This window comes from Stylophora pistillata, chromosome 7 (genome assembly GCF_964205215.1).
Source record: "Stylophora pistillata chromosome 7, jaStyPist1.2, whole genome shotgun sequence".
Taxonomy (NCBI): Eukaryota; Metazoa; Cnidaria; class Anthozoa; order Scleractinia; family Pocilloporidae; genus Stylophora; species Stylophora pistillata.
Genome location: NC_142525.1, coordinates 1430852 through 1455931, shown reverse-complemented (window position 1 = coordinate 1455931; position 25080 = coordinate 1430852). Strand labels below are relative to the sequence as shown.

The 25080-nt window shown below is 42.0% G+C and overlaps 1 protein-coding gene across 1 annotated transcript in view; it reads left to right on the top strand.

Moving 5' to 3' along the window:
• The window catches only part of LOC111328428 (uncharacterized), a 51800-nt gene that overhangs the window by 13948 nt on the left and 12772 nt on the right, over positions 1-25080 (top strand). The window contains exons 22-53 of the mRNA XM_088727213.1: positions 82-662; positions 1105-1348; positions 1568-2060; positions 2142-2932; positions 4989-5162; positions 5359-5613; positions 5715-6170; positions 6924-8162; positions 8439-8561; positions 9032-9412; positions 9908-10321; positions 10653-11036; positions 11323-11587; positions 11773-12332; positions 12758-13303; positions 13515-13859; positions 14159-15158; positions 15408-15700; positions 15996-17339; positions 17995-18414; positions 18859-18993; positions 19065-19360; positions 20132-20290; positions 20475-20645; positions 21083-21188; positions 21442-21833; positions 22041-22229; positions 22585-22780; positions 22994-23136; positions 23621-23758; positions 24034-24254; positions 24386-24969. Coding sequence (XP_088583339.1) covers positions 82-662; positions 1105-1348; positions 1568-2060; positions 2142-2932; positions 4989-5162; positions 5359-5613; positions 5715-6170; positions 6924-8162; positions 8439-8561; positions 9032-9412; positions 9908-10321; positions 10653-11036; positions 11323-11587; positions 11773-12332; positions 12758-13303; positions 13515-13859; positions 14159-15158; positions 15408-15700; positions 15996-17339; positions 17995-18414; positions 18859-18993; positions 19065-19360; positions 20132-20290; positions 20475-20645; positions 21083-21188; positions 21442-21833; positions 22041-22229; positions 22585-22780; positions 22994-23136; positions 23621-23758; positions 24034-24254; positions 24386-24969 — 13038 coding nt within the window. The remainder of the gene's footprint in view (positions 1-81; positions 663-1104; positions 1349-1567; positions 2061-2141; positions 2933-4988; positions 5163-5358; positions 5614-5714; positions 6171-6923; positions 8163-8438; positions 8562-9031; positions 9413-9907; positions 10322-10652; positions 11037-11322; positions 11588-11772; positions 12333-12757; positions 13304-13514; positions 13860-14158; positions 15159-15407; positions 15701-15995; positions 17340-17994; positions 18415-18858; positions 18994-19064; positions 19361-20131; positions 20291-20474; positions 20646-21082; positions 21189-21441; positions 21834-22040; positions 22230-22584; positions 22781-22993; positions 23137-23620; positions 23759-24033; positions 24255-24385; positions 24970-25080) is intronic.

Below are 25080 nucleotides of genomic sequence, written 5' to 3'. Positions count from 1 at the left end.
TAATATATAAGCTGACAGTACATTAATAACATACTGTTATAAAACCATAGAAATAGTAAAATGGCTTTTGCATGTCCGAAGGTCTTTCTGATGTTACTGGTCCATGTGATGCTGGATACTACTGCAGTGGAGGTGCAACAGCAGCAAAACCTGTCACCAATGGAGGCAAGTGCCTTAATGGAACATACTGTCCAGAAGGAAGTTCTCAACCTCTCCAGTGCCCTGCTAAAAAATATTGTGGTGGTGAAGCTTTGCCAGCACCTTCAGGTCACTGTGCAGCTGGTTATTACTGTGTGGGAGGCTCCAAAACAGACAGACCAACAGATGGGGCCACTGGTTCTGAATGTCCGGAGGGTTCATACTGTATTGAAGGCAGTGCCACACCAGCACCATGTCCTAATGGTACTTACTCTAATACTACTAAGAATGAAAAGGTAGAGGACTGTGTTGACTGCACCAGTGGTTTTTACTGTGAAGGAAATGGAAATAAAGAACCCACTGACCAGTGTGATCCTGGATATTACTGTCCTCCTGGACAGAGAGTGAAAAATCCAAATGGATTTGAGTGTACTCTTGGCCACTTCTGCCTAAGAGGTTCAAAAGAACCTCAAAGATGTCAGTCTGGATTTTACCAGGACAGCAGAAATCAGTCATCTTGTAAGGTATGTTACAATCCAGGTTCATTTGTTTTGCTCTAGGTTAACTGCAGCTTTAACTCTTCAAAATGAATTTCATTGAACCTGTTAAAGGGTAACTAAAAGAAGTCTCCATTGATGGAATAGGTCACTATTGAACTGATTGAAATGTATTGTAAGATTCTGTTAAACAAATGTGAAAGAGGCACTAAAATATAGCAAGTCTGGAAAAAAAGCACAAATGGTTTTGATGGTTAAATTTCTCACTAGGTGCCATTTTTATCATGTGACATCTTATGGTTGTTAATACATTTAGACTTCTAAAGTCATTTTTTATAGTTTAATACCAATTTGATCCAACGATGGTGGTATCATTTTACTATACTGTGCAGTAGTTAGTAATAGGAAACTCCACAAATGATAGCAGTTGTGATTTTTTCATCCTGGCTGATTTTCTATTTGACTTAAGGTTTGTCCAGAAGGATTCTATTGTGACAACCGCTATGCCCCTGTGGTTCTGTACCAAAACAGCACCTGTCCTCCAGGGTATTTTTGTCCTATTGCCACCACTCACGCTTATGAGTTTCCCTGTCCACTTGGAACATTTAGCAATACTTCTGGTCTCTCTCATGTTGATGAATGCAGTCCATGTCCAGGTGGCTACTACTGCGATGAACTAGGACAGACAACATATACAAAGCAATGTGATGGAGGTTTGTAAAAACCAATTTTCAACTCATGAAAAGCTATCATAGCCCTTCTAGTAAGATCTCCTCAGTGGCCATCAAATTTGTTCTTTGTTTGAGGATATGAAAACAAGAGATACACAAGAAAATTGGACAAAAATACTCTCATACTGGGCCCCTAATCAGCTGCTACATTTCCCTCATTTAAAGGTGGGGAGTATTGACATAACTTTCTTTCATTCATAGGGTATTTCTGCCGTAGTGGTGCATCTGTGTCAAGCCCGGAAGGTCTCTCTGTAAATGCAACTTTGTGTCCCCCTGGTACCTTCAACTACACAGATGCTGGCCCATGTCCAGCTGGTTTTTACTGCCCCATTGGTACTGCAGAACCTGAGAAGTGTCCTCCAGGGACCTTCAGCAACGAGACCAAATTGTCATCAGTGGAACAGTGCAAAAACTGTACACCTGGATACTACTGTGAGAACTTCAATTTGGTGGAGCCAGAAGGACCGTGTTTAGAAGGGTACTACTGTCCATCAGGGGCATCAAAGCGAAACATGATTGAGTGCCCTGCTGGTGCATATTGCATAGAGGGTACTTATGAGCCAGAATTGTGTCCAAATGGAACATTCAGAAACTTCACGAAGGGAACATCCATTAAGGATTGTTATAACTGCACCCCAGGGTATTATTGCCAAGGTGTTGGACTAACAAAAGAGACTGGTGCTTGTGCAGAAAGGTATTCTTTTTTAGTTGTCTTTGGACTGTTTGGTTGACCTATGCAATGGGTAAATGTAATGTGTTGGTCATATTTTTGTAGGTATTACTGTCCTGGAGGGAACAAGGTGAAAGATCCACACCATTTTTTCTGCCCAGTAGGCCACTTCTGTCCAGGAGGGACATCTGAACCCATCCCATGCCAAAATAACAGCTTTGCCAAATCAACACATGCCAAGGAATGCTCTCTGTGCCCTGCAGGATTCTTTTGTAAAGTAGCTGGTGTTCCTAAGAACTGCACAAAAGGCTTCTACTGCCCTTATGGAACTGGTATTGACTTGAAACCATGTCCCAAAGGAACCTATGGTGATCAGGAGGGATTGGAGAAAGTCTCTCAATGTAGGGTCTGTGACCCAGGAAAGTACTGTGGGTATGAACATGCCACAAATTACACTGGTGACTGTGCACCTGGGCACTGGTGTGCTTATGGCCTCGACAGGCCTGATCCCATCGGGGACAACATTACAGCATACAATACCAGTACAAATTACTCTTGTCCACATTTTGATGGCAGAGAAACAGGCTATGGAGGTATATGTCCAATTGGTCACTTCTGTCCTCAAGGATCACAAGCACCACTCCCTTGTCCACCAGGAACTTATGGACATCTTCCCAAGCTTGCCAAGTGTTTAACCTGTCTAGAAGGCCATTACTGCCCAGGAAATAACTCTGAATTTGAGTCTCGCCCATGTCCAGAAGGATACTTCTGTCCAAATGGAACATCATATTCTAACCAATTCCCCTGTCCAGCTGGAACATACAATAACAGAACCCAGGGTACTAAGATAGAGGACTGTGTCAGTTGCAGACCTGGCATGTATTGTCCAGTGGAAGGTATGTTTGTAACAAAAACTGACCTGCCATCAGATATATTACTCAACATTGTACATAATTAAAATGCACTTCATGATTTATGATGCTAAAAAATACAAGAAACTTTCTGAAAGTGTCACTAAGGATCAGAAAATGGTTAGAAAGTTGGACAGATTTCACAGCAGGGGTCATCCTCCCCTAGCTGTGCAAGGGGAGGACCAGGCCACACTCAATGCTGTGCGCGACTGCATACATGACTTTAGGAACTGGATGATTGAAGACCGACTGATGTTAAATGATGATAACACTGAACTAATGCTTATAGGTACCAGGAAACAGATAGAAAAAATTTGGATCTATCAACAAAACTGAAGTGGTGAATTGGCCACCGTAACGATTCCAAAAGCTGACGCTTCGAGCGTTAGCCCTTCGTCATTAGCCCTTTCGCTCCGACGAAGGGTTACCGCTCGAAACGTCAGCTTTTGTAATCGTTGCAGTGGCCAATTTACCATTTCAACTTTGTTGATATATCCAAATTGTTTCGTTACCCCCACCGACGCAGCCCCAAACAGTTTCTTTCGAAACTATCAGCCTTTATTCAACAGATAGAAAAAGTCAACTTGAATGATATTACTGTAGGTGATGCAGTCATAGAGGCGAAATCAGTTGCGCGAAATCTTGGTCGTGGTTTGATCGTAATCTGGATATGTCATTCCACATAAGTAAACAATGCACCTCGGCATTCTATCATTTGCATAATATAAGTCGGATCTGTAGGTTGTTGAGTACAGATTCCACTAAAGCCCTCATTCGTGCAGTTGTTACCTCGCACGTAGATTATTGCAATAGTCTTTAATATGGCTTGCCAGCTTCTCACCTGGATAAGATTCAACTCATTTTAAATGCCGCAGTAAGACTAGTTTGTTGTGCACCACGCTACTGTCGCATAGTGCTGTTGCTATACGAGCTGCACTGGCTACTGGTTAGGCAACGCATTAGTTTTAAGATTCTGCTATTTGTTTTTAAGGCCATCCATGGAATTGCACTGGTCAACATATTTAAGATAACTTGTGTCATTTAAAAGACCAGGAAATTATAAAATAATTAAGATCCTCCTTGGATGGTTTGTTGCTTGCAACACCAACTTATAGAAGTAGGGTATCATTAGGAGACAGATCATTCCAGGTTGCAGCTTGGGCACTTTGGAATGCATTACCGCATGTGATTCGTTCTATTGCAGATATAAGGATTTTTTTAGTGCCACCTGAAAACGCAACTCTTTAAGGAAGCTTTTCATTAATTTTTATTAAAATCTCATCATGATAGTTGCTAGTATCTTAACATATGCTGTATGCTTTAATTTTATCGTAGTGTATATTTAATGACTATTACTGAATAATGCACACTTGATCATTTCATGGAAAGCACGCAATATAAGAATTAAATTATTACATATGATGCACGATCCTTGCAGTAGATAGCGCTATTTAAGCAATAGCGAAAATCAGACCTGAAAAAAATCAGGCCTGTACAGGATTCGAACCACTGACCTCTGCGATACTAGTGCAGTGCTCTTACCAATTGAGCTAACAAGCCAACTGGGAGCAGGCTGTTAAGTTGATTTAAGAATTTAATTATTATTATTATTATTTATTACTCGACGTTTCGGGGTCATCGTGACTCCATTATCAAGAGACTAGTTTAAAAACATGCAAATAAGGAAAGGTACAAGAATAGCATAAATTAGACTGAACGGCTTAAATAAACACCTTGGCGCGGATGGAATCCGTTTGCACGTTCAATGTTGGCTTACGCATGCGAATATACAACATTTCATTAACAAGGCAATCAAATTTGCCGTTACATTTCGTGATGACGTTGAATTGCTCGATCAAGCGTTCAGGCATTTCACTATTGTCGAGTAATAAATCTTTCCTGGTTTTTTCTATGCCTTTGCTTTAGCAAATCCCTGCTGATCAAGTATTATTATTATTATTATTATTATTATTATTATTATTATTATTATTATTATTATTAACGTTGGCAAAACTAAATCTAAATGGTGTTTTATTTTCAGGAATGCCACAACCTATTCAATACTGTGCTGCTGGCTACTTCTGTAGGCGTAATGCTACCAGTGCTACCCCAGATCAAGGGAATGATGCCAACATTTGTCCAGTGGGTCATTACTGCCCAGAAGGAACTGGTGAACCAGTAGACTGCCCTCTTGGAACATATGGGAATGATACTGGTGTGTGTGTTGTGATGTAAAATGTCTACTTACCTTGCCTATTTGTGTTCTTTTTTAGCAAATGCAAATAAAAATTACAGTGAACAAACAAATGGCTAGAACAGTGGTATTTACTTTTTTGTGTGTTAAATGACAAGAAGAAAAAATTTGCATAATTTTTTTTTCACACTGTGGATATTTTGTGTTTGCCTTCTAGCCTACAAGGATGTCAATGAATGCTGGAACTGCACAGCAGGTTTCCATTGTTCTCGGCCTGGGCGGAATTCTCCAGTTGGGCCATGTGACCCTGGCCATTACTGTCCAGTTGGCTCATCAAGTCCAAAGGAAGTCCCATGCCAACCTGGAACATACTGTATTGGACAGAATGAAGAAGCAGCATTGTGTCCCATTGGAACATTCCAGCCAGAGTATACCAGAACAAGTATCAGTGACTGTATCAATTGTACTGCAGGTGTGTATATATCTGTTGTTTATTTTTTTTATGTTTAGAGGGTTTTTACTGAAGCATAGGTGCATGTTGGTATTAAATGATAACCTTTTTTGTTGTGGCAGGATTTTATTGCTCTACACCTGGACAAGCAAACTACTCTGGCCCTTGTAAGAGTGGCTCATACTGTCCAACTGGTTCATCTGTTCCTGATCCAGTGGAATGTCCTACTGGGTTTCACTGTCCCACTGGCAGTGCTGTACCCAAACCATGTCCAGCAGGGACTTTCACAAACTCAACAGGAAGAGACAATTGTGATCCATGTCCAGATGGCTTTTACTGCTTCCCTCTAGAACTAGCTAGAAATGAATCTACTGGGTACCGCATCTGTCCAAGGGGGTTCTACTGCCCAGAGGGAACTGGTCTTGACTGGCAGTCATGCCCTGCTGGTACCTACAGTGATGACCTTGGCTTGTACAAAGAAAAACAGTGTAAAGATTGTGATGGTGGAAAATTTTGTAATGGAAGAAACTTGACTTCTCCCACAGATTTCTGTGCACCAGGCTACTTTTGCACCATAGGTAAGCAAATCTGAACTAGAAAATCTACAGTTGACACCTTTAAGGTTTCTAGTTTTGTTAAAACAATGTGATAAATCCATGTTGTTGTTTTCAATTAACAAGGTTCACCATGACATATTTGTCTTTCTCTTTAATGTAATAAAGAAGTTTTAAAAACATAGAGCAATTAAGTATTTAATAGGGTGGAGTTTAGCAATACTTCACTTAAACAGGAACTGATGTTGAGATTTGAAATTGAAGTAATGTAAATATGGTAATAAACAGTGTTAAGAATAATTTAAATGGTGCTCAGACTATAAACAGACTCAAAGGCCCTTTACATAATGTACTTTAAGCTACTGAGCTTATGCTTTCCTAAAAATAAATGTTGGGAGTTGTTTTGTAAGGTACATACAAACATACATAGGTTAATGGACCACTTGCCATGGGGGCTTTTCAGGGCCAACACCCACCCATCCAACCCAGAGGAGAACATCCACCACACAGTAATCTTGTGCGTGGGAAATTAACGTCTCCTAACCCTAACCCTTCAGGAGACGGGACCTATGGTTTATTCGCCCTTATCCAAGAAGACTAGAATATCTATCCATTTCTTGATTAGAGTGGAGTAAGACTTTGCTCAACCCCAACCCTAAGGCTTAGGAACTTCATGCTTGTTTTTGGTGATGTCAGGTTTATAAAATGTAATGGTGTTAAATGTGTTAAATGCCAGATGATTTGTTCTTTTCCTAATTTTCATTTTCTGAATGACAGGTGTTTCTGTTGATAAACCTTATATTGATGGATACAATGTTACCAATGGTTCATGCCCTAATCCAACATTCCTTGGCCAGTACACTGGCATTGGTGACATCTGTCCTCCAGGAACATTCTGTGTTCAGGGTTCCGTCATACCCGAGGCATGCGAAGCAGGAACATACAACGATGAGACTGGTCAAGACAAATGCAAAGCTTGTCCTTCTGGTTTCTATTGCTTGGGACAGACAGTAATGTTTATTAACTTCACCTGTCCAAGTGGTCACTACTGTCCCATCAACACTACTCAGCCATACGAGCACCCCTGTCCACCAGGCACATATAACAATTTAACAGGACAGAAGACACAAGCATCCTGCCTTTCTTGTCCAAAAGGTAGCTATTGTGAGGGTTATGGAAACTCCTGGCCAACAGGCCTCTGTAGTGCTGGGTGGTACTGTAATGGAAGTGCAACTTCCAACATGACCATTACACATGGTGGTAAATGTCAACCAGGTTATTATTGTCCTGAAGGTTCTGGGTACCCAAGGGAATGTGACGGAGGTAAATTCTGTGATGTTGATGGCCTGAGTGAACCTAAAGGAAACTGTAGTGCAGGTTATTTCTGCAAGTTAAAGGCAAGTACTTCAACACCAACTGACAGCACTGGAGGAAGGTGTCCTCCTGGCCACTACTGCCCTGAAGGATCCATGGATCCTACTGCTTGTGAACCAGGGACTTATTACGGTGGCATTGCAGCAACAAACTCAAGTGCATGTGTGCTTTGTACTGCTGGCAAGTTCTGTAATACATCTGGTCTGTCTGCACCTGATGGAATCTGTTCTGCTGGGTACTATTGCCCTGCTGGACAGTCAGTCGGTACACCAGCTTTGTTTGGCTGCCCCACTGGCAGTAAATGTACTCAAGGTTCTCCAACTCCTGAAAATTGTGAATCTGGTTACTATCAAGATGAACCTCTACAAGACACTTGCAAAGAATGCCCTGCTCGTTACTACTGCAATGCCACATTTGGTGGAGTAAAGAATTACAATCTTTATTTATGTCCAGAGGGATACTTCTGTCCGAGTGGAACTCGATTTGCAGAGGAATTTCCCTGTGAGAATGGCACTTTTAACAACTTGACAGGCCGTGCAAGTCAGAGTGAATGTACACCTTGTCTTCCACGCTATTATTGTGGGGAACCAGGTTTGACTCATCCCAAGACACTTTGTAGCTCTGGATACTTCTGCAAGAAAGGTACGCTATTCTGTCAATCTTAAGAGAACATAGGACACATTTCTCAAAAGTTTTAATTTCAATAGAAAGCGATTTACTATTAATTAGTCCTAAGATGTTATTGAGATTATGTTAAGTTTTACCAAGAATGGTTCCTTAAAACTAAAAGCAGAATTTTAGAACGGAGGAAACATTCCTTTTTACAAATACTAAACTCAGGAGTAGTTTTTTTCAGTCTGATGATTCCTGCTCTTTCTGGTGCTTTTACCTTACCGACTGTTACTCTTTTTCTTTCAGGTGCAATGACTGCCACACCTGAGCAGGGAAGTGATGCAAATATTTGTCCACAAGGAAAGTATTGTGAGGAAGGTACAGATGAACCAGAACTTTGTCCTGCTGGAACGTTCAGTAATGCTTTAGGTAAGTTACACCATGGTTAGATATTCTAGTCTTCTCGGATAGAGACGAAGAAATGGAGGTCCCGTCTCCTGCAGGGTTGAGGGTAGGAGACGTTAATTTCCCACGTACGAGATTACTGTGTGATGGATGTCCTCCCTGGGGTGGGATGGGTGGGTTTACTGGGCCTGCAGTAACTGGCGCAAGCTGTTGCAGTGTCCCTGCCGGTTGGCGAAGCTAAATAAACTAAAACGAAACTTAAACTCTCCAAGAGTGCTTTTTTCTTAGTAGATTTATCATAGTGTATTTATTCAGTGTCTTGTGTTAACTCCTGTCCCTCTTCTCTTCCGAGCTGACTTGACTTGACTTGAATCTGGACCTTGATGCCTTTAAATGGTTAAGTGACTTTCTGGTTGATATGGTTGTTATTGGACGTAGAGATGATAGGTTTTATGCACCATATTAACAGCAACAATGCCTATTCGTAAATTCAGGTTTGCATAACTCTAGCCAGTGTACCCCATGTACCGAAGGTTATTACTGTGAATTTAGTGGAAAGACATCGGAAACAGGGCAATGCGATGAGGGCTATTTCTGTGTCCAGGGTTCGATCAGTAAGCAGCAAGAAGTCTGTCCTGCAGGAAAATATTGTCCACTTGGCACTCATACACCCAAGGACTGTCCCATTGGGACTTACTCTAACACCACCGGCCTGTGGAAAGAAGATCAGTGTACCAATTGCACAGCTGGCTCATACTGCTTGGAAAGAGGACTTAGTTATCCCACTGGGCAGTGTACAGCGGGTTATTACTGTCCCACTGGCTCCTCAGTGGACAATGCTGTTCCATGTCCTATTGGCTTACACTGCCCCACAGGTAAGTTCTAGATTTTGCTTGACTTGACATTCACAAGAAATGATGGCAAGGTACATAGGAGTCCCTTCGTGAGTTACATAGGAGTCTCTCCGTGAATAGACATTAGACAAAACAAGGTACCAAGAAGAAAATGTTTCGTTTTACGCTCGTGAGCTTCAAAACTCCTCATGTCATCAACGTTGTATTATTCTGCGTGTTGAACAATAATAATAAATAATTAATTGATCTTAATAAATAAATAATAAATAATTAATAAATAATTGATAAATAATTAATTGATTTAATATTATTTTTTTGAGTTGAACTGTTGATCTTTTTAGCGAAGAAAAGTCTTTCAGTCTGTCGTCTTTCAATAAAGGACTAGGAAGGGACGTTCAGATATTTTGCGCATAAGTATTTCCAAATAGCTCTTGTACGACTAGAAAGATTCTCTCTTTACATCCACCGATGACAGAAAAGAGAAGTGTTTGATATAAAAAACCGTTTCCGTTACAGCTAGCGCCACTCCAAAGGATTGTCCCTCTGGAACATTTACCAACGCCACAACGCAGCCATCTTGTCAGGATTGTCCTCCTGGATATTACTGTTTACCTGAAAATGTCACAGCAGGCGATCCAAAGTCTGGTTACCACGAGTGCCCCAGGGGGTACTACTGTCCTCTTGGGACTGGTTTAGACTGGAAGCCATGCCCACTTGGTACATTTAGTAACAAAACAAAGCTTAGCTTGGTGACTCAGTGTGAGGATTGCCTGGGAGGTAAGTACTGTGGTGAGCTCCATGCCATCGAGCCTACTGGAGACTGTTTTGGTGGACACTACTGCGAGTCCGGCGTTGACAAACCAGATCCTATTAATTCAGTGAATGGAACGTCACTACTTGGCAACTGCTCCATCCTGGGACTGCACACAGGTAAAAATGTTAGCTATTGATAGCTTATAATCAGGGTTGGTTAGCAGCGCATTTACCATCTGTTGTGTCCAGGTTTTGAATTGCCCTTTATAATGAAGATATTTCTGTTACTTCCAGAAAAAAAATTACAAACGTTAAGTTCTTTTAATAATGTAACGTTAAAAGTAAGTAACATCAAGGTAACTCCTGGCCTTTTATATCGTTACTCAGTCGGAAGGAAATAGAAAGAAAAAATATTTAATTTTTTATAGAATATTTATTTCAACAATGGTCTTGAAAACTTCGTGATAAATATGAGAGGTTTGTTTCATATCTGATAACCTTTTTATAGGATATGGTGGAGTATGTCCAGTGGGTCACTACTGTCGTAAAGGTTACACCCTTCCAGTGCCGTGTCCTGATGGAAGTTACCAAGATGAAGAAGGAAAAACTTATTGTAAATCGTGTCCTGCTGGCTTCTTCTGTCTTGCCCAGGCCTCCACATTCAATGACTCTGTCTGTCCATCCGGAAGATATTGTCCAATAAACACAAGTGTTCCATATCTCTGTGACGAGGGTACTTTTAACCATTTAACCGGACAGGAAGCAGAATCAAGCTGTGTTCCTTGTACTGGTGGAATGTATTGTGAAGGAACTGGTCTGAGTAAGCCCACTGCCCTCTGTTATGGTGGGTGGTTCTGCAGAAATGGATCAACGAACCCTACACCTGATGGAGGTAACGTTCTTTCAATTACATGTATATTGCTGTTTCTTCCTTGGGATGGACCAGCTTTCTATCCAGCAGGAATAGTAAAACTCCCACCCAGTTCATGTAACGGATACGCTCGGTTGGTGTGGGCCTTGATTGCCTTACTTATATAGTTAAACGTCCAGCATGCGTGAGCTCGTTTCTCGTAACATTCTCCATGTATGCATACGCTGGTAAGGGTTAGCTGCTCTGGTCCTCTACTTTTCATGTTTTAGACGCAAACGTCCTACAATTAGATTTAATTTCAATTCAGGTCGCTGTCCGACGTCTCATTATTGCCCCAATGGATCAGCTTTGCCAACACCCTGTGATCCAGGAAAGTACTGCCCACGCCCAGAACTGTCAGAACCAGAGTTTGACTGTGAGGCTGGTCACTACTGTACATCTGGAGCAAAAGAAGCGAAACCTACAGATGGAATGACAGGAGATATCTGTCCAAATGGCAAGTATTGTCCAAGAGGAAGTGGGGCACCTGAGGATTGTCCAATTGGAACATTCTTGAATAGTACAGGCAATAGGTGAGACTGAATTTATTTTTCTTCTAAATTCTTTATACACTTTTTGTGACGTGAAATCGATGACATGTATCTGCGCTTAGGTTTTCTAAACTACTGAAACCAAAATAGTAATTTTAATTTGTTAAAAAAATTCGGCATTTCACTATTTGACTGAATCCTTGTGTTTCTGTCTTCACTTCCCAAAGAAATGTGACTGACTGTCAAGACTGTACTCCAGGGTGGTACTGTGGTGGAAGTGGGCTGCCTGTGCCCACAGCGTTGTGTAAGGCAGGCTACTTTTGCAGCGGTAGAGCAGAAAGCGATGATCAGCACGAATGTCCCGAAGGAAACAAATGTCCTGAAGGAAGTCCAAATCCCATACCTTGTGAAGCAGGATATTACCAAAACGAAAAAGCAAAACCAGCGTGTAAAATCTGCCCAAAGGGCTTCTATTGCAATGACACTAATGGCCCAGTCATACTATATGGACAGTATATCTGCATAGAGGGTCATTATTGTCCAAGCGGTACAAGATATGCAGAACAGTTTAAGTGTCCTCCAGGCACATTCAACAATAGAACTGGCATAGACGAAGAGTCAGATTGTAGGACATGTACTGGTGGCATGGTCTGTGATGAGTGGGGTTTGGTGTCTCCATACAAGTTATGTGGGGCTGGATATTTCTGTAGAGAGGGTGCCAATAGTACCACACCAGAACTTGGGGAAAAAGCTGACATTTGTCCCGCCGGTTATTACTGCCCTGAAGGTAATTAATAGTCTTTCTTATCCTTTTAATGGATGGGCTTGTTTTAACCTTCTGAATTATACCAATGATAGCAGCGTTTCGTCCACCAAAGCCAGTTGTATTATTACTTGGAACATAAAAATAGCTAAAAAGGTTTAAAAACTAAATTATAGTACATCATTCTGATACATTGCTATGGTCCTCCTGATACTATCAATGTATACACAATGCTCAAGTGTCTTTATTTATCGCTATTTCTTCTGTAGAGTAGCGGGTAGAATTTTTTCGTATCACAGACATTGAAAGTAACTGATTTTATTACTGAAAGCACAAACAGAAGTATCATTATGATTGGGACCTGGTGGCATCAAGCCGTGCCTAATCTCAGATTTGTTCTTGGTTTTTGTCATATTAATCTTCTTCTCTGCGTTTTGTCTTCTATATAGGTGTTGACAAGCCAATCGATTGTCCAGCTGGTACTTACAGCCCAGCAACAGGTCTTCAGGCAGAACACGAATGCTTAGATTGTACTGGTGGAGAATTCTGTAATGAAACAGCCATGACAAAAACAGCAGGACCTTGCAAACTTGGTTACTATTGTCCAGTACGTTCCTCAAGCGAAACACAAATTCAATGTCCTTCGGGCCGTTATTGCACACAGGGTACCCATCATCCCTTCCCATGTCCATCAGGAACTTATTCAAATGGCAGTGGTTTAGAGAAGGCAGACGACTGTACTGATTGCAGACCAGGATATTTCTGTGATGACGAGGGACTTGTTGAGCCAAAGGATCAATGTGACGAGGGCTATTATTGCCCCAAGGGTCAAAATGTTAGTAATCCGTATCCTTGTCCAGCTGGCAAGCATTGCCCGAAAGGAAGTCCTGAACCTCGAGATTGCCCCGCAGGGACATTTGCCGAAAGTCCCAGATCATCGGAATGTGCGACGTGCCCTGAGGGCTATTATTGTCTCCCAGAACTTGTTATTTCAGGTAATGTAATTCAACACCTACCCCTAAACTTTTTCTAGAGCAATGTGCTATATAATGAATAAGCCATAAACAAGCCGAAGGTAAGAAATTAATTGATTTATGCTAAGCAATGTTTAAGTAAACCGTTCTGCAATTGGCGGTATTTTCTTAGTTAAGCTGCTTTTGTTATATCAATGTTTTTTGTTTTTTGTTTTGTCCAAATGTGTAATAGGTGACTCGAGTTCTGCCAAGCATGACTGTCCAGAGGGGTACTTTTGTCCAAATGGTACGGGGGCTGATTGGAAACAATGTCCTGCTGGTACTTACAACAACAGGAAGAACTTAGTGCGAGAACAAGACTGCACGCCCTGTTCTGGTGGCAAATTTTGTAGAGGTACAAACCTAACGGAACCAAGTGGAAGCTGTAGTGCTGGCTACTATTGTGTGTCTGGTGCAGCATCACCAAACCCATACATGACAAACTTGACACAGAGTCCGGCCCATTTTGAGCACATCACTATTGGTGACGTTTGTCCCCGTGGACACTTCTGTATAGCTGGCAGTGTCATCTTTAAAGGTAGTACTTGAACAAAAATTGGTGATTTTTTATTTACTCAACGAGTATATATGAACTGTTACGCCAATGACAACATATTCGGACTCTTACCTGAATAACAGTTATCAGTGAAAATGTTATGTCGTACTAAATCCAGAGTTGATGATCGAGTGCGATGAAAACAAACGAAAACATAATTAAAACATCTTTCACGCAGAAACTGACTGGAACGCATCCTATCACTGACTGCATTTCACACTCAAGTGAATCATAAACAGCTGAGTGAAAATATTTCTTAACTTAATTGTCATTTTTTACAGGCTGCCCTGCTGGTACGTATCAAGACGAGGAAGGCAAAGCTAGTTGCAAACCATGTCCACAAGGCTTCTATTGCTATGCTAACTCCACCACATATCAAGGCAATCAATGTCCCAAAGGTCATTACTGTCCAGAAGGTTCGCCCAGACCTCGTTATCAACCATGTCAACCAGGTACTTACAACCCCAAGGTTCAGGGCAACTCGTCGCTCAACTGCTTACCTTGTGACCCTGGTCACTACTGTGCTAATTATGGAAACGAAAAACCCACAAATTCTTGCAGTGCTGGGTTTTATTGTCCTGGAGGCAACAGCAAAGCTAAACCTGCTGCAACGCGTTGCACACCTGGTCACTTTTGTCCAGATTCTTCCCATAACATGACAATATGCACACCTGGAAGGTATTGTGATGAGCACGAGCTGCATCATACAAAAGGACCGTGTGACCCTGGATATTACTGTCCAGCAGGATCCACCAGCAGCCGCCAAGAGGAATGTAAAGAAGGACACTATTGCCCATTGGAATCACCTTACCCGTTGCCGTGTCAACCAGGCTATTATTTACCTGGAAAGAAACACGAGAATGATTCAGAGTGTGTACAGTGTATAGCTGGTATGTTCTGCAACAGCAGTGGTCTAAGCTATCCAGATGGGTATTGTGATAGAGGGTACTTCTGTCCACCCGGCCAGACAGTTTCATCTCCAAACTCACATCCCTGCCCAGTGGGTCACTTTTGCCTGGAGGGATCACCTCTTCCAGAACGCTGTCCAAATGGCACTTACCAAGATAGTCAGTATTCCTCCAAATGTAAGGAATGTTTGCCTGGGTACTACTGTGATAATACTTTAGTTGCTGTGAGTAACCTGACAGGATATGAATGCCCCATGGGACACTATTGTCCCTCAGGGACATCATTTTCAACTCAACACAAGTGTCCATCTGGAACATGGAGCAACAAGACTCGACTTGAGCGAGCTGAACAATGTACAGAGTGCCCTCCTAGGTAAGAATGACCTACAGTATGTGCTAAAAAAGGGTTGATAAAGTAAATGGTCTCGGTAATGAGGGTTTTACGTAGATCAACAAATGAGTCGTTTATTATCATGAGTCGTTTATTATCATGAATCGTCATACGATACAGTAGTCAATCGCCATACTTTAGCATTTGGACTGGACTAGGTGAGAGTTAACCTAACAACACAGAACGAGCTTGGCTCTTTCACTAATAAAGGGTTTTTTCTTCGTGCTGTAGGTACTTTTGTCAGCAAGAAGGTTTGACAGAACCTGAAGATCTATGTCTTGCTGGCTTTTACTGTAATGGCAGTGCCAAGGTGTCAAATCCAACATATGCAAAATGTCCCATTGGACATTTCTGCGTGAAGGGAAGTTATATACCTGAACCTTGTCCACGTGGCTCGTTTGCAAACTCGGAGGGAAATAAAAACGTCACAGACTGCAGGCCTTGTAGCCCTGGATATTATTGTGATCCAAAGGCCACTATCGTAGAAGAACGACCTTGTGATGCTGGTTATGTTTGTATCTTGGGTAAGAAACAAATACCAGAAACGTTCCTAGTTATAGCTTTGTTTTCTTCTTCATCTGGCATCTTTTATTCATCATGACAACCTTAATGAAAAAAGACAACTTTAACCAATTGAAACGGTTACTGCTTATTTGTTAAAAAATTTGGGATGATTAACATTACCATCAGAACTTTGACGTTGAATATTTTAAGGTAAAAATGTAGTGCCTACATAAATCTTCTCTGCTAGCCTATTTAAATGTACTGGCAGTTTCTTCATAAGGTTATTTTCTTGTCTAATTTTTTCTTTTACTAAAGGTTCTACCACTCCACGCCCAACAGACGGTATAGAGGGAAAGGCTTGTCCCAGAGGCCATTTCTGTACTAAAGGAACTGTAAAGGAAGAACCATGTCCCAGGGGCCAATATGGTCCCACTAAAAGCCAGAGTGTTTGTGAGAACTGTCCAGTTGGCTTCACTTGTCCCAACACCTCTGTTATTCAGCCAACGCCTTGTTCTCCGGGACACTATTGCCCAGGTGGTGAGTCGTTGCCCAAGGGAACACCATGTCCGAGTGGAACGTATCTTCCTACTGAATATGGCAAATTTAAAAATGAGTGCTTGGCATGCCCGCCTGGCAAGTACTGTGAACTTCCTGGCCAGGCTAGCGCAACTGGACCTTGTCGTGCCGGCTACCTTTGTAGAGGTGGAGCCAGATTTTTTTCACCTAATGATACCGGTGATGCAGACAATGGCCCTTGCCCCCCAGGGTTCTACTGTGAAGAGGGAACAACAAATGGCACCTGGTGCCCCGAAGGAACCCTCAGGCCATACTCGGGTGCTAAATCGCGTAATGACTGTTTGCCTTGTACTGGAGGGAAATATTGTTATCAACCTGGACTGCTCATTGCAACCGAAGACTGTCACCCAGGTTACTACTGCCCAGCAGAAGAAGACATTCGCTATCCAAAACCAAGCAACTTCCTTTGTCCAATTGGGCATTTCTGTCCAAAGGGCACTGCCAACCCATTTAGCTGTGCACCAGGGACATATCAGAGTCGTAAACAGCAAGTATCATGTGACATCTGCCCAAAAGGCTTCTACTGCCTTGCCAACACTTCTGACCCCATAGCGTGCCCTCCCCATCACTTCTGTCCGAACGGTACACACACCCCAGTGGTCTGCCCTAATGGAACATTTACGAACGACCAAGAAACTGGACTGAGCAATGTCGATCAGTGTAGACCTTGTGTTGCTGGTCATTTTTGCCAGCTTGGTGTCATCACTGACAACTGTACTGCTGGATATCTGTGTTACATTGGCAATCCTACCCCCACCCCTGATGGGTCTAATTCAAGTATTGGAGAGATATGTCCCATTGGTTACTACTGTCCTGCTGGGACCTTAAAGCGCCAGAGGTGTGAGCCAGGTTTGGTAATCCCTTACAAGGGAGCCAGATCAAAAGCTGAATGTCAAGTGTGCCCGGCTGGAAAGATTTGCGTCAGTGGTGACTCTATACCTAAAGATTGTACCGTTGGATATTACTGTCCCTTCAATGACACTGCGAGACCTTGCCCTCTGCAAACATTCAACAATGTATCTGGTGCGACAGATATAAGCTTTTGTCATCCATGCCCTGCTGGATACTATTGCTGGTATGAAGGTAAGGGGAGTAGAGGAATGATAGTCTACAAAAAGGTTAACCTCCGTTTGGCAAGGGTAAAACTGAGCGCCAAGAAACAGATGGTGTCAAGTACAAAGATACGAGTATTATTTCAAGCCAAACGAAGCGGGCTGCTATGTTTATTTTCTTTCACATATTTTTGGTGGCGCGTGAACCAGAACATTTACCAAAAAACAGCTTACCTTCGAAGACCGATAGTGACGTTTCAGTGCAACATTTTGAACAAAACAAATTTATCCCTTCATCTGCAACAACACCAAAACTCTTTTCAGACTTCAATAAGGTTTCAAAGGAAGACTGTTATCGCATTGGATACTGGGATGAGAATTGGTGAATGTCTTTTGAGGAACATCACCCGTTGTTCCCTAATTTTAGATGGGGCATATTTGTTAACTGATAACTCGTATCGTTGACTTGGTGTCACGCATCGCAATTAAAAAACGTTTTAGATTCACACTTTTGAACGAGACTCTAAATGAACAGTTTTTTTCTTGACATGTTCACTCTTTGGTGTTTAATGTTCATCAGATTAAGTGGAGCGAATTCCTGCATTGCGGGACGATAATTAACTGTATTAGGTTAACCATTCAGGCTTATGCAACTGATTGCAAATTTACATGACTTTCTTTCTCAGGTCTCTCCGACTACGCCACGTCTCCATGTCCAGTTGGTCAGTACTGTCTTAATGCCACAGACCAACCCATACCTTGTCCAAATGGCACCTTCCGTGATTCCACAGGGGCACGTAACATATCTGAGTGTCACCTTTGTCCTGCCGGGAGGTATTGTCCTCTGTCGAACAGTAGTTTCTATGGATACGAGTGCCCAGACGGAACTTTCTGCCCTGCGGGAAGAACATCACCAACTGTTTGTCTTCCTGGTTATTACTGCAAGGAAACTAAAACTCAAGTTCCATGCCCAGCTGGCTTTTATTGTCCAAATGGATCCGAGTCATACATCACCTGTCCCCACGGGTCTTACTGTGATCCGGAAGATCGTTGTGATCCCACTGACCTTAGTGCAGGTGCCTGCCAGCCGAAGATATGTCCATTAGGTAAATGCAATAGAAAAGAAATTTCGTTTAAGAGTAAACCTGACAGTTAATGTTTATAAACTCCATGAACGTGGTCATCGCTCTGATTACTTGAGCAGGTCACGATGGCAGAGTGATCAAACTTTGGTCCAAATTCTGGTTCTGCTGGAATATTTTCCTTGCCATTGCATGGCCAGGGTTTTGATTTCGGTTGTGAACCAATCAGAAGCTAACCACACGGTGTTGTGAACCAATCAGAAGCTAACCGCACGGTGTTGTGAACCAATCAGAAGCTAACCACACGGTGTTGTGAACCAATCAGGAGCTAACCACACGGTGTTGTGAACCAATCAGAAGCTAACCACACGGTGTTGTGAACTCTAGGAGTTACACTATAATGTTGTGGGAGTTGTACGTTGATTCTCTTTATGTCCTTGTCGCTGATTTAGTATGATTTTGCTTCAGGTTACAAACAGGTAGAAAATTCTTCGAGAAAGAACTTCAATGATACGTGCGAGATTTGCCCCCCGGGTTCTTATGGAAATCATCCCGAACGTCGGGAATGTGCTCCTTGCCGTGGTGGCGTCATCTGTTTGAAAGGTACAATTTACTATTGTTTTAAGACTGTAGCTGTGTGTCAGTTCTGAAATCTTGCCCTGATTTGTCTTCAGGAGCAACTACAGATGACCCTGGCTTAAATGGAACAGAACTCGGTGTGGCGAAAACCAACTCTTACCTTTGCCCGCAGCGTTACTTCTGCCAGAGCGGTGATCCAAAATTGTACCCCTGCCCGAATGGAACTTACAATGACCAGCTTGGTGCTGCACATATTGGACAGTGTAAACCATGTGCAAAAGATCACTATAATCCCTGGGTGGCTCAAAATTCATGCCTGTCTTGTAGCCCGCTGAGTTCTAAACCAGCTGCTGATAGGTGCGAATGTACTGGAAATAACCAAGTATACCAGGTATGTCGAAATAGGACAATTCAACTGCTGTTGATCACAAAAACCAGAAAGAAAAAATAAATCATGAGCAGCGTTCACTTAAATGTTCAGAAATACGCGATTTTCCATCATAGATAACGAGCCAGGTAATGACGAGTATGTAGCCATGTTTAACATAAACGCAATGCTTTACATGTTACTGATTCCGAACCGAACTGATTTAAATGAGCTATTCTATTTGGTTTAAGTTTAAGTTTGTTTATTGTCTTTACGTGGGGCATGGTTACCCAGATTGCCCAAGCCAGAGGCTCATGTATAAAACGTAAGACAGCAACCCACCCATCCCACCCATCCCACCCCAGGGGAGGACATCCTTCACACAGTAATCTCGTGCGTGGGAAATTGACATCTCCTACCCCTAACCCCGCAGGAGACGGGACGTCCATTTATTCGTCCCTATCCGAGAAGACTAGAATATTTAACCATTTCTTGATGTTATAGAAAGGCAGCATACTCTTCTCAATTATTTTAAGACCTTGAGTGTTGGTCCGGCCGGGGCTTGAACCCTCGACCTCCCGCACAACAGTCCAGTGCTCTATCCATTGAGCTAACCGGGAGGCGGTAATACATTAAACACTATTTTGTAATTCAACTGTTTTTGCTCTGAATTGAACTGTTCCTTCCTTTTCATTCTTTGCTACCATAGTAAACTTTTGTTCTAATGGCACATTCTGATGGCAGAGGATTAAACATCCCTCTTAAATATTCACTGTTGAGTTGTCTTTGTCTCAGATATCGGAAAAAACATGCACCTGTAAGAAGGGTTACGAGCAGCAAAACGGAGATGAATGTGTCCAGAAGCTCTACCAATCATGCGCAGATGGTACTTATCGAAATCAGGAGGGGATTTGTTGGACTGAGGCACAATGGAATGATTACTGCAATAATACGGTAACTACACAAGTTTGGAAAACGATTATTATTTTGAGAACCTTAATGCATTTGTTTCAATTATTAAACTCATTGATTGGGAGTATCTGCATTAAAGTGGACGAAAATGGTGGCGCCAGTATTGTGAGTTTGCACACTTCAAACTTGCTGATATTTGTACGTGTTGTACTCTTTTGTTGTTTAGAAATGTTCTCAGGGTTCCCTTGGATTTGTGGGAGAACTGGGCCTTTGTAAGTGCAAGGTTACAAGCAAAGACGACGTTTGTGACAGAGAATGCAGGTTACAGCAGGAAAACCGGATTCAAATACTTTGCAAAGACCCACCACAACTGAGAATCAATTCCCCTTTCGGAGAGGTATGCAAACATTATTTTGTGGGTTTTCTGTAACAACCAGTCTGGTGTGTACGAGCTGTTTGATTTCAGCATTCAACATACCTTGAGTTACCATGAAAGAGATGAGTGACCTAATGTAGCACTAATGAGGAGTCACTCTAAAAAGTTTCCTCTATATTCACCCCCTGACTCTAACTCAATATATGCTCTCACCTACTGGTAGCTTACTGTGATTTAAAGTTTACATTGAGTTCAGTCCTTAAGTGAGCAAAATCGTTTCCCTGTGTTTTCATTTGTTTTATTCCCGTTTCTCTCCTTATTGTCTTTCCTTAAACCGTTTCCCCTTTCCCTCTTTCACTTCCATCTGCTTTTGTTCGATCTCCCTTTAGATGAGTGTGCACATATGCAATCAACAATATGAAAGAATTTCATTTAGTAATGTGTTTCTTTTATTTCAGTCACCAGTCTTTAATTTGTCAGACCTAGCGAGTATACCGAACTTCGGGGAAACGTTTGATTGCACTGATGGCCAAGAGTTCGCTATAAGTCTTGTTGTCCTTCAAGGTACGTAAGTCTTTTGTGTCAATGGTTTTATCATGTCTTTTCCAAATTGATCTGAGAGGTCTCGATACCTTCCTAGCCTTAAAAATGTTCCAACCATTTATTCAGTTGTGGTCTTTTTGTAAAGTAGTCAAAGCTTCCAAACAACTCAGGAGGAGATCTCGAAGTTGCATTTTACTTCTGCGTAAACTGCAGGATTAAACTCAAGTTTTCTTTCTCCTGTTTGCGTTGATTTAATGTTTTAATCCTCAAACAGACGGAGAAGTGCAAGGGGCATATGATCCTAATGCGGAAGAGACCTCTGCTCTGTTAGCTGCACAGCAAGCACTCAGCTCGGCAAACTCGTCTTCAGCATCGAGCAGAAGGAAGAGAAGAGCTGTGTCTGGTTTGTCGTACAGAGGCATGACAAATCCAACCATTTGCCTGAAGCATGGTTCGCATATGATGTGGAAAGTGTCTAACACAGACTTCCCTAAATACGACAAAAGCAACCTGTACAACACAAATCCATCCTTTGATGATGGACCATTTAAAGCTTTGGAAGAAAAACATCAGCTGGAATCCACCAAATTTGAGTTGTTTGCCTACAGGTTTGATACAGAAGGTGTTTATGTGTTCACGTCCAGCGCTAATCCAGAGAGCACCATGGTAAGTTGTGTTTGGTTAGAGTCAGATTATATATTTTGCCAGTGTAACAATAAGACTAGATGTCAGGACCGTTTACACCTAACAAGTATCTCTTCACTTAAACGCACCAAGCGGTCTATATTCTTGGTTGTCAGGCAAAACGGTTGGTTAGATTTGTGTAGGCAAAGGTGAAAGAGAAAATACAGAACTCGAAATTTTGTGTTGCAGTTTGTTCGCGTCATGGCCAAAGGTGCTGAGTGTGCTGAAGATGGTCCATTTTTCCCCACCACGCCAAGGAATGTGATCCAAAATGGCATTGCAATTTCGAGGGATATCGTTGTCATGCCAGACTGGGTATTAATCGGCGCCATGTTGGGAAGCTTCGCCTTATTGATGATTATTCTCATTATTGGTTTGGTAAGTTAGGTCTTTTTTCCGGTCACAAAGAATGTCTCTCGTGTCCAGACATCTGTCGTTATATCCAGGAATTTCATGGTCTTACTTGGCATATTATGTCTTTTTTGATGCAGATTTCATGCAGATTTGAATGAATATGTTGGAAGTGAGCTTTACTCATCTCTTGAAAAGAAAATTGAAGCTGCCTCGAGTTGTTATGGAATATAGTCCTAAAGTTGACTTTGATCGTCCAATCCTTTTTTGATTTAATTTCTGCATTCAACTGACACCCCTTTGTTCATTGTGCCGTAGAAAAGGTTTTTAAGGTGCACTGTCCCATGGCCATTCCTCAGTTTTTTTTTTCTTTCCCATTTAGTTAATCTTCCGTAAACATGGTTGGAAGAAAGTTACCTTCAAGTTCCCCCGCTATCGTAAGCTGGCGCAGAATTACAGCTTTGATGACTATTCCTCTAAAGGATCCACGGTTCATCCTGTTAAGAAGTACCACAGGAATCTTGAGGCGCTCAATCAGTATGCGAATGAAGGACCCTCGCAGGAGAAGGGCCCTGCAGGTAGGTTTAATGCTGGGTCGATTCTTCAGGGCGTACAACAGAACCATTCGAAAATGGTACCTTGGGCCAGTATACAGTCATAGATTTCAATTTGTGGTGCGCAAAGGAAGAAAGCACTGGGGTTGCTGTGGGAGACGATGGAAGCGAAGTGCTTGAAGTATACGTGAATTTTATATGGAATAATTGGTGACTCTGATTTGTGTGTTTCTCCAGTTGATGAAGAAGTGAAGGGCGATGAATTCTGGGATTACGACCAACAAGTGGATTTAGAAGGTTTTACATCCGGGAGATTGTATGGCATTTTAGCTAAACAGTCCAGGGAAGTAACAGCAGCCATAGCCAGACAAAAGGATCAGGTAACAAGTGTTCTCATTTTTTCCAAAATTAAGAGAGGTCTAAATAGTGTTCACTTGCTCGACAGATTTACAGCAACTGGTGTAAGGAACGTAATGGATTAGTTTAAAGACTGGTTGCGTCACTGTAAGAAAATATCAAAACTGCAAACAATTACCACTGGCTTGCTGTTTGTAGTTCATCTTTCTGGCGGCTGAATGACTTGATCCTCGTAACACAGCAACGTTTTATGAATACTTGATGTTCACGATGGTCTGAGTTTCACAGTAACGAAACTATTTTCATACAGTTAAACTTAGTTTCAATTAAAAAATGATGGAAGCATCGAGCTAGTATATCTTAGCGCAAAACGTTTTACGTTTGATAACGAGCGAGCTAAATCATACAGCTGATTTATCATTTGATGTCACTGAGATAACACAATAACAGGTTGAAAATTTCTCTGATTTTATGACTAGTTTCTCATTAATCATTTTAATATTTTAGGCAAAACAACTTTACCAGAAGATCAACCAACAGACAGAGTCTCTTAAGGGATTATGGATCGCCAAACTCAATCTTAAAGGTCGGGCTGCCATGGCAACACCGGAAGACTTGAGAATGTTTGAGGCCAAGAAAGGAGAGGTAAAGATTGACCCCTATGGGACCCATCATGGTTAATGTTCAGTTACTAGTCATTGCGATGGTTTCCGGAAGTTAAGTGGCGTTATAAAAAAAGTTTGTTTAAGTGAATTTTCTTTCAATTCCAGTCGCAAATAGACATTTCGCCACGAAAGCGGCTGTAGGAGTATTTTGTCATACTTACGACTAGGTTCGTCTAAAAATTTAAATACCACAATAACACGAGCTCTGTTTTTTTTTTTTTTTTTTTTTTTTTTTTTTTTTTTTTTTTTTTCTAGCTTGAAGCTGAACTTGAGAGAAGGAAGGAGCTTGGTTTCAATTTTCAGCAGATCTTACAGCGGCAGAAAACAATTCTGGAAGAAGACGAGGAAGCAAGAGAGGCACACTTAATAGCGTTTGATTCATCTTTGCGTGAAGCGATTCGTATCCTGAAGGGTTACAGTGAAAAGCAAGGCAAGGGTGATATGGCAGGAGACTTCAACGACCAGTTAGAACACAGGTAATTGTAAACAATACTTGGAACTTGCCACTTGTGTGGTAATTTTATTCGTGAGAAAACAGTCGAGTCGTTATTCTGCAGGAGTTTCTGTAACCTCGTCCTCATGCTGTGTGTGACTGTTTTTCCCGAAGGATTGGAAGTCGTGTTGATGCAATCATTCAGCGGTTGAACGTAGAAATAACCAGCGAATGCCAGCGACGAGGAACCTGGGCGTTACTCGGACAAGACACTGGAGCGAGGCTGTGTACCATTGAAGGAGAGATCCTGAGCATGAGTTACTTGTTTAACGCCGATGGAGGCATTCAAGCCACTGATATGATATCACATGACCCACATACGGGACTGATGATTCCCAACCCTACGACAGCTAATATGTTATTGGCTGACAACTTAACAAATATTCCCGTCCCGCAGTACTTTTTCGTTCATCCAAAGAGCGGGCGTGTCATGCCCATCGAGGGAAATGTCGCCTATGACCCGCTTGCATCTCGCCTCTCATTCACCGCTGATAGCAATAATGCAGACGCAGCCACATCAGCAGAAGCTCTTATTCCGTTTGTACCATACCCAAACAATCCCCAGACAGGGGTCCCAGTGAAGTTGACTCTCATACCAGTAGAGAAGAAAGGAGACATGCGGCTGAATGGGAGAATGATTTGTGGAAGGACTGGTCTTCCTGTTCCGATTTTAGGAATGACTATTCATCCAGAGACAGGTAAGTTACAAAACTAGAATACTTTTACGGTGACATGAAATTTTGGACTCGATTATGCACTGTGTAATGGGCTGTGACTTCGTCCTCCGGTTTTCTTGAACCTGACTCTGC